Source organism: Diadema antillarum, unplaced genomic scaffold, assembly GCF_040938485.1.
Source record: "Diadema antillarum isolate AM-2024a unplaced genomic scaffold, OU_Dant_1.0 seq00001251_RagTag, whole genome shotgun sequence".
Taxonomy (NCBI): domain Eukaryota; kingdom Metazoa; phylum Echinodermata; class Echinoidea; order Diadematoida; family Diadematidae; genus Diadema; species Diadema antillarum.
Genome location: NW_027272037.1, coordinates 705,086 through 718,957, shown reverse-complemented (window position 1 = coordinate 718,957; position 13,872 = coordinate 705,086). Strand labels below are relative to the sequence as shown.

The 13,872-nt window shown below is 40.2% G+C and overlaps 1 protein-coding gene across 1 annotated transcript in view; it reads right to left on the bottom strand.

Annotated features, from left to right (window-relative positions):
• Nucleotides 1-569: 569 nt before the first annotated feature.
• LOC139745312 (galactose-3-O-sulfotransferase 2-like) overlaps nt 570-13,872 on the bottom strand; it is a 28,428-nt gene continuing 15,125 nt past the window's right edge. Inside the window, exon 2 of the mRNA XM_071655709.1 lies at nt 570-1,751. Within this exon, the coding sequence (XP_071511810.1) occupies nt 570-1,751 (1,182 nt within the window). The remainder of the gene's footprint in view (nt 1,752-13,872) is intronic.

Genomic DNA, 13,872 nt, shown 5'->3' with positions numbered 1-13,872 from the left:
ATTATGAATTTTAAAAGTTTCGATGCCGTCATCGAATAAGGAGACTATTAGACTTCATGACATCACAATGGACAACAATAATTATACAGGCAATATAGAGGGTATTTAACAAATTTTCACTTTTCTAGCAAAATGAAAGAGCACTTGACCTATACCTCTCTCGGAAAGTAGGGGGAATAAAATAACCCTCAACGTATGTCAGTAACAAGTCGAAGGAATGAGTTCTTTTCATGAAAAATTCAATGTGAAATTCTTCTTATATTTCCTCTATATTGTGTCCATAATGTCGTTATTAAGACAAGTGTCATAGTCTCCTCATCCAGCCATGAAGACACCGAAACTTTAAAACCACTGCAAACTGCATAACTTTTGAATAGATTGTCGAATTTTGCTCATTTTATTTCTATTCATTTTTGTTTACTGATGTACGTGTTCTACTAATATTACTGCTTTCACTTAAATTGGCTTTGCTTTCCTCTAATATGAAATAAACAGTGACATCCAGAGTAACCGATTTAATGACAACAAGATGGTAATATTTGCAGCAAAATGTCCTAGGATTTGATGGGTTAATGGCTGTAAACGGAGGAGTTTTTCAATGCTTTCCTTCCTAATGTGATCCCAACGCTTTGGCGCTTTACCGGAGTTCCGTAACTAATTTCAGAAAGGTCGTGACAGAGGCTCGATGAATTGCGCACAGGAGTGAGGCGATAAACTTTTTTGTATGTGGAGTTCTTGAATCTGCAGTCTTCGCTATACATGCTTAACATCGAGCGAAAATGTCTTAAATCACTCTGGAATTGGCTTCCGTACTCGGCAATACGTTTCCAAAGAGTCTGGTTGAAGTGTTCGTAGAGCAAAACGTCCGCCATGTTCCAGTCTCGAATCAGGGCTCGCTGTCGCTCGTTTACCATAGAATTGACGACGCGTTGGTTGAATCGGATGTACAAGATATCCGAGAAGCTCCAATGCATGACCTCCTTCAGAAGTATTAGGGATTCATCCAGGTATTCGAGGATCAGAACGAGATCGAGCTCTTTGTCGAGGGTTCTTAGAGTTTCGTTTATCGTCCTCCGATCGGTATGAATTGCTTTGTCGTCGGTTATGTCAAACCACATGCCGTTCCTCAGGTAAAAAAAGCAATTGCTCCTCAATCTCCGCATACTCTCCGCGGCGTTTCTGAAGAAATCGTCGATCTTTTGCGAACCATTCTCTCCGTGAAACCGGTGGTCGCACTTGAAGAAGAAGAAGGAAGACTCCCACTGGTCTACCGGATCGCGTAATATGGTAACGAACCTCGCTCCGGGCTTCATGAAGCGCCGGAAGAACTCCAGACTGGGAAGGAAACGGGAATGTGCCGTCATGAAGTCGTAGTTGGTATAGTTGTCGTAGTCACCGAACTTGACTCCTAATGGTGGTAGCAATTCCTTCCGATTACTTGGAATGTGCTGCAAGAATTGTCCAACTCTGTTCCTGTCATATCTATACATTAGGAAGGAGAGATTTCTAGAGTAGGCGTATCGGTTGAGAATGTTTCCCACAGTCGTACTTCCAGTCTTGTGCGTCTTAATGAAACCCAGGGTGGTAATCGGATCTACTCGTTGAGGTTTCGTGGGATGAACAGGCTCCGCTTGCCCTGACCGATACGGACGGATTCTTTCATGACCAGTCGGGGGTGCAACGTGTAGTATTACAGTACTAGTATACCACGACGCTGCAAATGACGTCAGGGCACACAGAATAGAAAGTAGCTGGGAAGAAAATCAAGAAAAAGAAAAAGTGATGGATAATATCATGTAAATATCTTTACAACAGGTAATCATTTTCTGTGTAAGTGTCCAGTCAATTCCCGTTATAACGAAGATTTCCTTATGACTAAACCACAAAAAAAGAAGATATAAAACAGGTAATGTTCGAGACTGAAAATTTACTTTGTTGCAACCGGAATTTTGTTATATAGTAATTATGTTCGTTATAAGGGGAATGCACTGTATTAATCTGACTGGACGATAGAGGTATGGGTTGGCATACAGCTAAGTATTTATGGTCTATTTCCTCAAAATGGGCTAATTCCTCTAAGTTTCCGTCCCTTCTCACTCACAACTCTTCTCAACTACTTGGTGTTGTTTTCCAATTGTGTATGCATTATGAGAATCTCAGTCCTATATGCCATGCTGTAAAACCAGATATTTTCGCATGCATTTTAATGTTGCAATTTTCGCGAGAGCCAAGATTCACAAAACTAGAATGCAGGCGAAAGTTCTTGTCTACAAGTTTTATGCATTGAATGCCAGTGGCAATTTGTAAGAAAAGAAATCATGCTGTGAAAAGGCCATTAGCTCAAATTTTCGAATATTTTTGGTTTTAAGGCAAATGTGACCATGGGGACCATCGTTTATATTCCATCTAAACCTGTTCATGTTCACCATGGCAGCCGATAATCATAATTCATCAGGAAATGAACTGCCTTATGATTAGGTCTTTTTTAATATTGAACACGTCGTGTTTATTATATAACTGTTAATCAATGTAAAGAAATGTATTACAGTCTTGCTAAAGACACGTTTTACTTATTGCACTTTATAAGGAGTTTGAACAAACAATTTGATGAGTTAAAATTTATAAAATATTAGAATCCGATGCTAGTCAGTCACTCTCTGTCATTGTACTTAGCAAAATTTAGGTGACTTCCACTTCAGAAGATTTTTTTTTTGCAATTGACGGTTACGATATGTGTATCTTTGGGTGCGTTTATCAACTCCTTTTCTCGGCAGAAACAGGTTTTCCAAACAGCTTTCAAGGAATTTTTACGAGTTGATAAACGCAAAGCTGTTTTGAAAGCCCTTTCGGAAAGCCTCTTCGAAAGGGTGCGTTTATCAACTCTCCTTTTCTCGGCAGAAACAGGTTTTCCAAACAGCTTTCAAGGAATTTTTACGAGTTGATAAACGCAAAGCTGTTTTGAAAGCCCTTTCGGAAAGCCTTTTCGAAAGCCGCAAATTTGTGGCTTTCCAAACAGGTTTCCTAAACAGGTTTTCAGAAACCTGTTTGTAAAAGCCTTTTGAAGTGGATAAATGCAAATCTGTTTTGAAACGGCTTTGTAGTATTGTACTGCAGTTACGAACAATGCACGTCTTATTATGACCTCTTCTCCTCGGGTAGAATTGCGCAATGCAGCTGTGCAGTGACAGGCCAGTTATCGTATTCGCGAAGAGTTGATAAACGCAACTATTTTGGAAGCCGTTTCTAAAGGGCTGTGGAAACGGCTTTTGTAAGCCGTTTAAAGTCGATAAACGCAGCCAAAGTCTCATGCCGCGCCACTCAGAAATATTTGAAGTATGTGCTAAACTGGAGCTGCCTCACAGATAGGAAGACAATTGATTCATGTGGCATTGCATCATGACTCGTCACTCTCAAAGGAAGATATGTCTTTATGATGGTAATTGCTTTTCGCCGTCCCTTCTTAGAAAACAAGCGGAACATTAATAGTACAGGCCTTTGGAAAGGGCTTTGGAAAGGCCTGGCTTTCGAAAGCCGTTTAAACAGGGGAAAGTTGATAAACGCAGTCTTTGCTGCGTTTATCAAGTTTCCCCTGTTTAAACGGCTTTCCAAAGCCCTATCGAAAGCCATTTCCAAAGCCCTTTAGAAACGGCTTCCAAAATAGTTGCGTTTATAAACTCTTCGCGGACACAATAACTGGCCTGTTCAGGAAACCTGTTTCGGAAAGCACAAATTTGCGGCTTTCGAAAAGGCTTTCCGAAAGGGCTTTCAAAACAGCTTCGCGTTTATCAACTCGTAAAAATTCCTTGAAATTATATATAGTAATCGTGGGAGGATGGCCCCATGCCTTCCCGTGCTTTTTTTTTGTGCGGCTATCTCCTCCGAAGCCGCCAGCTCCGGGCCCCCGAGACCGGTGCCGTCGGCAGCGGGAGGGTCTCTTCTATTGGGTCGGCCGGGTTTCGTTCGCGCTCCTCCTCCGTGTCGACGTCGAGAGCGGTACAAAAAACAAAGAAAAACAAAAGACAAACATCGACGTGCAGCGTTTGAGCGCTGGTATCCCGCGTCAGTGCGTGGCGAAAGCTCTATCATCGTTCTTGCGGACACACACACACGCACACGATGTACAGCTCGCGCCAGCTCGCAGGCTCAGGTCGCACACACAGAACTCCTCTATACAATCTGTGGTAGCACTGTGAGCATTCTCGCTCGCCCAGCTGATCGTTCGCGGAGACATGACACACACACTATGGGTACCGGGTACGGGCAATATATCGCAGAGAGATATGTGACGTGTATGCATTGAGCCTGTCGCTATGTTGCATTGCATATCATGATGCGCTCTCGGTACACGGGAAGCTACGAATGCCGTATTTTATTTCCAAAACTGCAGGATCCTCTGCAGCTCAGCTACGTCATTCAGTTTACTCTGAAGTCGGGTATCATTGTACTCAGACCGTTTAGCAGTGATGTCGACCGTTTAGCAGTGATGTCGACGGCTAGATATATCCACTTAAATTTTGTCCTTGCCGATCGTGCCTTTCTATATCAGATTACAGGCCTGCATGCGCCTGTGTATGTATTGACGATGGTTACACGAAACACACTATCTGCGTGCACGTACGTGATATGGGCTCTCATATGGTAATACACGGCTCGGTCATACAAGGGCATTTACGTACAGTTCGCCATTGGCGTGCCCAGATGAAAACAGCGAATGCTGCTATTTTATTGTATTTTGCACAACTACAGGATACTATGCAGCTCAGGTACGTCATTTAGTTTGCTCTCACGTCGGGTATCAGGCATCATTGTCAGGCTGTTTAGGACGGCTAAATATCCACTTAAATTTTTATCCTTGCCGATCGTGCCCTTCCATTTCAGACTAAATATCCACTTAAATTTTTATCCTTGCTGATCGTGCCCTTCCATTTCAGATTACACGCGCCGCTGTCCATTCGTCATAGCTGCTGTAAACATGAATATTCATAAGACATGTGCGGACGTAGAGGAAAACCTCGCTTTGCCGACCGCCTATTTTTGAAATTACCGTACAAGTGAAAATAATGGGTGGATCTTTGTGAAAAGGTCCATCAAACCAAGTTTTGGTGATGAAAATAAAACAGAGGGAGCAAATGAAGACAAAAATATTTTTCTTTCCCCCCATAACGTGGGAAAAGAAATATTAAAGAAAAACACGAGACCCTGAGACCCATGGATTCCAACTGGTGCCTACTTATTAACATAATGACTTCGGACATCTGTCATGGACGAATGAACTTTTTTTCCTTCCCTTCCCTAGAATAATTAAAAAAAAGACAAAGAGAAAGAGGACAGAAAATATTCTCTGGAAATTTATCGAGCTCTCTCTTCCTCTCCCTCTCTCACACTCTTATTTATATCCTGTACAACTGAGCAGTGGAATACTTAGCGTACTTCCAGTGACAATTCTATAAACACAAAACACCAAAATGTTTTGATGAAAACAAACATGAAATATATAAAACATGAAGTAAGAAAACACCACAAAAGTCCGAGTCACATGAATGGGTGGTTTAATGAAAAGTCTGACTATATAGACACATGTTCTCGAGAGGAAATTAAAGAACATCACAATGAGAGAGAGAGAGAGAGAGAGAGAGAGAAGGGGCGGGGGGGGGGAACAATGAATGATCCATCAAGTGCATTTCAGGAACAAGTCATAACCCTCAGATGAGATTGTCATCGGGTGGAAGGAGCACAGACGGGTTTTTCAAATAAAAACGTCGGAAAAGGGATATAAATGATGATATAACCCATTTGCATCTTTTTATTGAACCGAAAAGGTGTGTGTGTGTGTGTGTTAGTATGTGTGTGTAATGATCGATTAAACAGGTGTATCAATATTAGGAACGGACGACAACTTATTAGATGGGATTGCGTTGGAAGGGAAAATAATTTTCTTAATGAAAATGTGGTAAAAGAGGTATGAATCATGACATACAATGTAATAGACAGGGCAGAGCCAGGCAAAAACTGCCTTTTTTTCCAGTCAAGGTTTTCTCACTTGATTCTGGTACTTTAGACCATACTTAACAAAATAAGCTTCTGCGCCATCTTGAAATCTGTCCCGAATCCAAGATGGCCGCCAAAAATCCAAAATGGCCGCCAGAGGACCTAAAAAGTGCCTTCTGTGGTTAAGATTTGTCTGGGGATGGATTTTTTAAAACTCTATTTGATGATAAATGGTAAGAGAAACAAGATTCAGTGGATTAAAATTAGAATCAGTTTCTTTTTTATTGCGAAAATCCAACATGGCCGCCAGACGCAGCTCCCGAAATTAATAAATGTCATAATAACCGGAGGGCCAAACCCTAAAAACTCGCTTACTTAACGAGTGAGTTCCACTCTCTCTACAAACTAAGTAGACCATGCTTATTTTCAAATTTCTATTGTAACAAACAACATACCACTGGTCTACCTAAAAAAAAAAAAAAAAATTGTTGCGAAAGCCTCCAAATCCAAAATGGCGTCCAAGATGGCCGCCATATCTACTGAATTTGCTATTTGAAAGATAGAATTTGATAGAAACATCAGATTTCAACAAATGTGATGTCATATGAAAGAAAATAAAATTTTCTACAAGTTGATACCATTTTTGTGGGAGATTGTCATAACTGGATTGAGATTTTAAGGAAAAATACTCATTTTTTGATATTTTTCTGAAAAAAGGAAAATCATGAAAATGCTTGATTCAGCATAAATCAGAAAAATACGGAAGGATTACCTTGAAACGTTTTTAAGAATTTTGTTTAACATATAATTAATATTTGGAGAAAATTAGGGGTCAGTACCATATGCGGTTCAGGAGTTATAATGTCTCAAACTTGAAAACTCACTATGTAAAAATTTCCACTTTAGCTGTGACAAGACCTTGTTGGTCGTAAAGAGAGTCTGCACGCGCCAAGACTACTACACGCACCACTGGCACTGACGCTTGTAGCAGTGCCAGTGGTGCGTGTAGTAGTCTTGGTGCACGCAGACTTTTTTGACAAACAACAAGAGTTTGTGCCTGCAAACTAACTTTTCATACCAAGTGGTAGCTCAGGTGACGCCGATCGCTATCATTTCAAAGTAGATTGTTCTGGAGCAGATGAGATGAAGCAAAAAATGTCTTTCAAATAGAGGTAGAAGCTTGAAACAACCATGCTATAGAAAGTTTAAAACAAAATTTGGATCAATCACTAAAAAACTTCAAGATTGCAGGCCATCAAAGCTGACATAGTTTATTGCGCCAAATTAAATGTATTATTTTAATTTTGGTACAATTTTGTCTGTTGTGCTATCCATTTATAGTTTTTATATATTTTGAACATTGTAGTGCTATTTCAAACCGTCATGGGTTTTTATGGAGATATTTTTAAAACCAGTGATATTCTACTCCGAAAAAGAAAAAAAAATCGAGTGGAAGTTTCATTTTTGAAGGAGTTAATAACGGAAATCAGTAAATTTAAAGTAAAATTGGAGTGAATTTTGAGTGAACATTTTCATTTTCACTCATGTTAGGGTGACCTTAGGGATCACTCGTCACTCTTTGAGTGATCCCTGAGATCACTCTAAAAGGAATGAAAATGAACATTTCCACTCTCGAGTGATCCTGATATCTAAAATGTGAAAGCATCTACCAATGGCATTAGTTCAATTCAAGTTTGACACTATAACCCACATGAAATCAGCCTAAAACGATGTAAGAAAAATCTATTCACAGTGAATACACTTTCAGCAAGCTTATTTGTAAATTCAATTCAATTCAATTCAATTCAATTCAATTCAATTCAATTCAATTCAATGATTTATTTCATTTTTCGACAAGAACATATAAACATCACTTCTTCTTTTTTGGTAACAGAAAATCAGGTGCTCAAAACTATGTAGGATGAAAAGAATATAATAATTGTAGCACCTTACAATCATTACAGATTATCATAAAACTCGAGTGATTTGAAGTAAGTAAACATTGTGGATAATTCGAAAAATGGAGGGACCCACTATAAAGACAAGTCTTGTAGAATGTGGGCCCCTCAGAAATGTGAATATACAGCATGAATAATCATTTTGGACAGTGTTATTTGAACAACATACTGAAAAGTAATTTCGCACAACACATTTAAAAGCAACTTTGAGAAATAGCCGCCATGTCGGATTTTTCGGGGGGGGGGGTGCTCGGATCAGAAGGGCTTTCAACGACATGTACGGATCAGATATTATTACACATATGCCATCCTCATTCACGTTTCTACAACAGCAGAGTAACATACAAGTACAAAAGCATATCTTTGATACAGAAGCATTTCTTTTTTAAATCAAAGATCGGGCCTTACCCAAACACTGAAATGAGCTCCACCCCCCCCCCCCCAAAAAAAATAAGTAAATAAATAAATAAATAAATAAACCCTCAATATGGTTTAAACAAGGACAATATATATGATAGACAGCAATACAAGAAATTCTAAAACTATATCAAATTATTAATCAAGATTTGACTCTGACGCAACACACTAAAGGTATCGTTTACCGTTGGAAGAGATATCACATTCGATTTATATGTGCAGGTTAGTTGTATCACAAAACATTCTACCATGTAAAAAAAAAAAGAAAAATATATATATATATGCAACCCCCACACCCCTTTTCGTCTCAAGGGGCCGACCAATGTTGTACAGAGGCGGATAAATTTTGGTCTGGTCTGTTAGCTTCTCTCTGTACTGGTCGGGGGTTAGCTTATCACATAGACACCAATCATCAACAAATTTCCAAACGTTAAAAAGAGACTAATTATTGCTTCACAACAATAGTGAATACAAAATGCGGGAGAAGGGATAAAATTTACAGGGATAATGTCAATGCTGCTAACAGCATATTTATTCACCGACCTGCCTCCTCGTAGGTCTGAAATATAGATACTTGATTACAAACACCAATTACTTTCCTTACAACACAATTGAACACATCATTTATCACTTTACTCTTCTACACCTTTGGAGACCTTTACTTCTTTAACACTTCTTAAGGGAAGGGGAGGGGTTTTGTTAGTAGGGAGATAATGATGTTAATGGGTGTGGCCACTTATCTCGATGTCGGCATGGTCGCTAGATGAGGTTCTCGCCTGCATATCGAGCTCGTCCACGGGGCTGGGGCGTCTGTTAACCGGTCTGCTTTCACTGCTTCCTTAATCGATTCGTCACCATTGCTGTCCACGTTGTGGCAACCTGACAGGACGCTTCAACATCTCTAATGGCACGTACCAGTCGACTATTTCGAGTTTGTTACACCCCAGATTGGTGTAAACCAAAGTTCTGTCTTGTCGTGGTGTAAAGTTTCTCAACTTGTCGTTGTCCACCAGTTACTCGCGTAACCCGTTAACTCTTGGGCAGTTCAACCAAGATCCTCGTCACATTCGCAGCGTTGATAGAGTTTAGTTGATTAATATGGGGGGGGGGGGGGAGCATGATGTACAAGGAAAGGGGGATCTCCTGACTCTATCTCTGTGGTCTCCAACTATTCAAAGTACCTCAAAGTTCCAAAGTATTCTGCAGCCTTTGCTTCACTATAGTGTGAAGCCGCTCCCATGATGCTCTCCATGCTTCCTCTCCTCACTCCTCCTACTTGCTCAAACTTGGTCTTTTATAACAAATTTACTATTGGTATCCTTTCCCTAAAAGTATTTCATTGGCTAAATCTTATTTTGGGGTGTGATCTTCAGTGGAAATTAATTTCTTATTGGTCAGTTGTTCCATTAGCTCCTCCCATTCGTTTCTGTGGAACTCCGTTTTCTCTGATTCACCTCAATTTCTGATATATTCGCCCACTGTCTTTTAGTTTCTTTATTTCCTTCTTCTCTGTAACTACTGGTCAAGACTTTATTGTTTCTTGGATGACAAAATCATAAAACAAATGAATGCTTGTGTCCTTATGACGTCCAACGTCATCGTCATCATTTTTCTGGGTTGTTGTCCCTGAATTTGTCTTTGGAATTCCTGTCTTACCCAATGCACTTAAAGTACATCAAAATAAAGGAGAAGTTCTGCTGGAGAACGACCTTCTAGACCAGAGGGTCATTCATGTTTAGGGATCAGAGGGCAAAAACACGTCATTCCCGTAATTTGGATTGGGGCTTTGGGGATGGAGAGTGCGGAGAACTGACCACTACCTGGAGAAAGTAGCCAATGTCAAACTCATAAATTCCTAGGACCAATAACTTTTCTTGGGAGAGGAGAATCGACAAAAAAAAAGGAAGTCTAGCTGGAAGCAAAATAAAGGGTTTCATAAACTCCAATAAGGGGAAAAGACTAATTCATATTGACGTCACAGGGTGACTCGAAAAACAACTGTAATGCTTCTGTTTTCTTTAACTTTCTATCCTCTTCTATTCTTTTCTTTGTTATATGTGCTAGTAGCCATCTGGGCTACATCTACCCCACCTCCGAAAAATTTCGTCCTCGAAATTGGGTAGAACGTGTACGTGTCATAATTATTTACATACTATTTACAAGCAAGCATACCAGTCACCTTGCGCGATCTGGCTTTGACCGATCTTAATACTCATCAAAGCTAAGGATACACACACAATACTCCCAATGGTCAATATCAAGATAGCATGTCACTACCTTCGTTAGACATGAATAACATGATCACAATCATAACAAAGTATCTGGCTTCCAACAAATGATAAGTGTGCACCTCTCAAATGTGAGACCTCGAAAATTCGAGAACTAATAATAAACACGTAAAACATCAATGCGAATTTAAATGCAGGGCTTGCTTAATCTGCACCCCCGACATTAGGATAATCGTCCTCGACAGAATCAAAATGTAATAATTACTCTTTCGCAAATTCTTAAACTTAATGTAATGCCATTAGCATCACACTAAACCATTCAAACATAATATATCACAATACTCGTCCTGGGGTAGCTCTTCCCCATAACAGAAACACATCATATGCGAATTAATGATAACATCAGAGTGTCCATCATTACATGGCACTAGTTCAAGAAATACGCAAAAGATGGGTGGTTATTCCTCATCTGTAAAGTATAAGGCAGGTTCGGAGAGCCAAACAATCTCCTAAACTCGATAGTCCTTATTCCTTTCATAAGCCTATTGTGTGTTGCTTTTTCTTTGGCAATAGCCATTCACCATGGCCTTGCTGCCATGAAACATACAACACAAAATAATCAGACTGTTAAATACATCCTATCCAGACTTTTCAACTCTAATAAATCAAAGCACATACACAACAATTCAAATCGACATGGTCATGGTTAGATGACGCAAAACTGATAAAGTAATAGCAAGGTTCATTAGTTGTGAGCATTATCTTCTAATGCCCTAATTCACAGATCGTTTGATCCGCATTCATGTACATCAACTGTACATAAACATCTCATCAACTTTTGAGATGCACATTTAAAAATCCTGACCTCCCTTTGTCAGTCACAAAAAAAAAATCACTATCTGACACATGCATGACTTAAAATATAACTTTGTCGAGCAAAATGAATTCACTACTATCAAACACACTCCGGGAGTCCCATGGAATCACACCATCTATGCCCCGGGCATAATTATTGACTTTATAATGCCTTATACACCCGAACAGTTTTGTAAATTGCTGGTTTTGCTTTTGGAAAACATGACGGCACAACGATGGACACAAACATACTAACTCACATCAAAATCTCGGTCAGTGGAAACAAAAAGAACACAACCTTCACCAGAATCAACACAGTCAACCAAACTAGAAAGAAACAACCCTGTTTCACTTTCTACAACTGGCTGCACAACTTGACTTCAATAATACACAAGCCTGCCAGGTGAATGCGGACACCTTTTTGACCGTCCTGGGGAGACAGTCCTCCTCGTTTATAGAGGCGGTCCCAATGCAAATTCTCACCTGCGGAAAGGGGGGACACTGGGGACGGGAAACTTCTCTTCCTTCAACATCACTTTCAACAACACCAGGTAGAAGCGGACACCTTTTTGACCGTCCTGGGGAGACAGTCCTCCTCATTAATAGAGGCGGTCCCTAATTGCTCACCACCTGAAAAGGGGACACTGGGCACGGGGTCGGAGCTTGTGACTCACATCAGGAAAATCATCTCTCTCTGGTTCCACTACTTCGATATTCCACGCACGCACAACCACACGTACACTAATCATCATTTCGTGAACAATTTGCTGTCATGTCTTCCAAATGTTTGCACATTCCAGTAACGTTCATACCGAAAGCAAACGGTCAAATTTCAAAGTTTTGAGTGTTAGCATCTCAAAGAAAAGAACAAAACGGTGATCTTTAAAATCACAGTTTATATCGGCATTGCATCATTTTACTCGAATCTCTACAGGATCTACTCATTCATCCCTCTCCTGAACATTGATTGTCATATCATTCATTGCCAGAACGAATAAAGACAAAATCAAAATACATGAATGAAAATTGACAACAATGACCACCACCACAACAAAAACAAATATTCGCTACAAGAACTTAACCTAAATACTACCAGTTGAGAGGTGCACATATTTAGCATATTTCTAACAAATGCTAACCAAAATCCTACACCTATCATCAAAGTACTAGAGCATCGTGCTGATAACGCGAAGGTCGTGAGTTCCGTGCAACCCCCACACCCCTTTTCGTCTCAAGGGGCCGACCAATGTTGTACAGAGGCGGATAAATTTTGGTCTGGTCTGTTAGCTTCTCTCTGTACTGGTCGGGGGTTAGCTTATCACATAGACACCAATCATCAACAAATTTCCAAACGTTAAAAAGAGACTAATTATTGCTTCACAACAATAGTGAATATAAAATGCGGGAGAAGGGATAAAATTTACAGGGATAATGTCAATGCTGCTAACAGCATATTTATTCACCGACCTGCCTCCTCGTAGGTCTGAAATATGGATACTTGATTACAAACACCAATTACTTTCCTTACAACACAATTGAACACATCATTTATCACTTTACTCTTCTACACCTTTGGAGACCTTTACTTCTTTAACACTTCTTAAGGGAAGGGGAGGGGTTTTGTTAGTAGGGAGATAATGATGTTAATGGGTGTGGCCACTTATCTCGATGTCGGCATGGTCGCTAGATGAGGTTCTCGCCTGCATATCGAGCTCGTCCACGGGGCTGGGGCGTCTGTTAACCGGTCTGCTTTCACTGCTTCCTTAATCGATTCGTCACCATTGCTGTCCACGTTGTGGCAACCTGACAGGACGCTTCAACATCTCTAATGGCACGTACCAGTCGACTATTTCGAGTTTGTTACACCCCAGATTGGTGTAAACCAAAGTTCTGTCTTGTCGTGGTGTAAAGTTTCTCAACTTGTCGTTGTCCACCAGTTACTCGCGTAACCCGTTAACTCTTGGGCAGTTCAACCAAGATCCTCGTCACATTCGCAGCGTTGATAGAGTTTAGTTGATTAATATGGGGGGGGGGGAGCATGATGTACAAGGAAAGGGGGATCTCCTGACTCTATCTCTGTGGTCTCCAACTATTCAAAGTACCTCAAAGTTCCAAAGTATTCTGCAGCCTTTGCTTCACTATAGTGTGAAGCCGCTCCCATGATGCTCTCCATGCTTCCTCTCCTCACTCCTCCTACTTGCTCAAACTTGGTCTTTTATAACAAATTTACTATTGGTATCCTTTCCCTAAAAGTATTTCATTGGCTAAATCTTATTTTGGGGTGTGATCTTCAGTGGAAATTAATTTCTTATTGGTCAGTTGTTCCATTAGCTCCTCCCATTCGTTTCTGTGGAACTCCGTTTTCTCTGATTCATCTCAATTTCTGATATATTCGCCCACTGTCTTTTAGTTTCTTTATTTCCTTC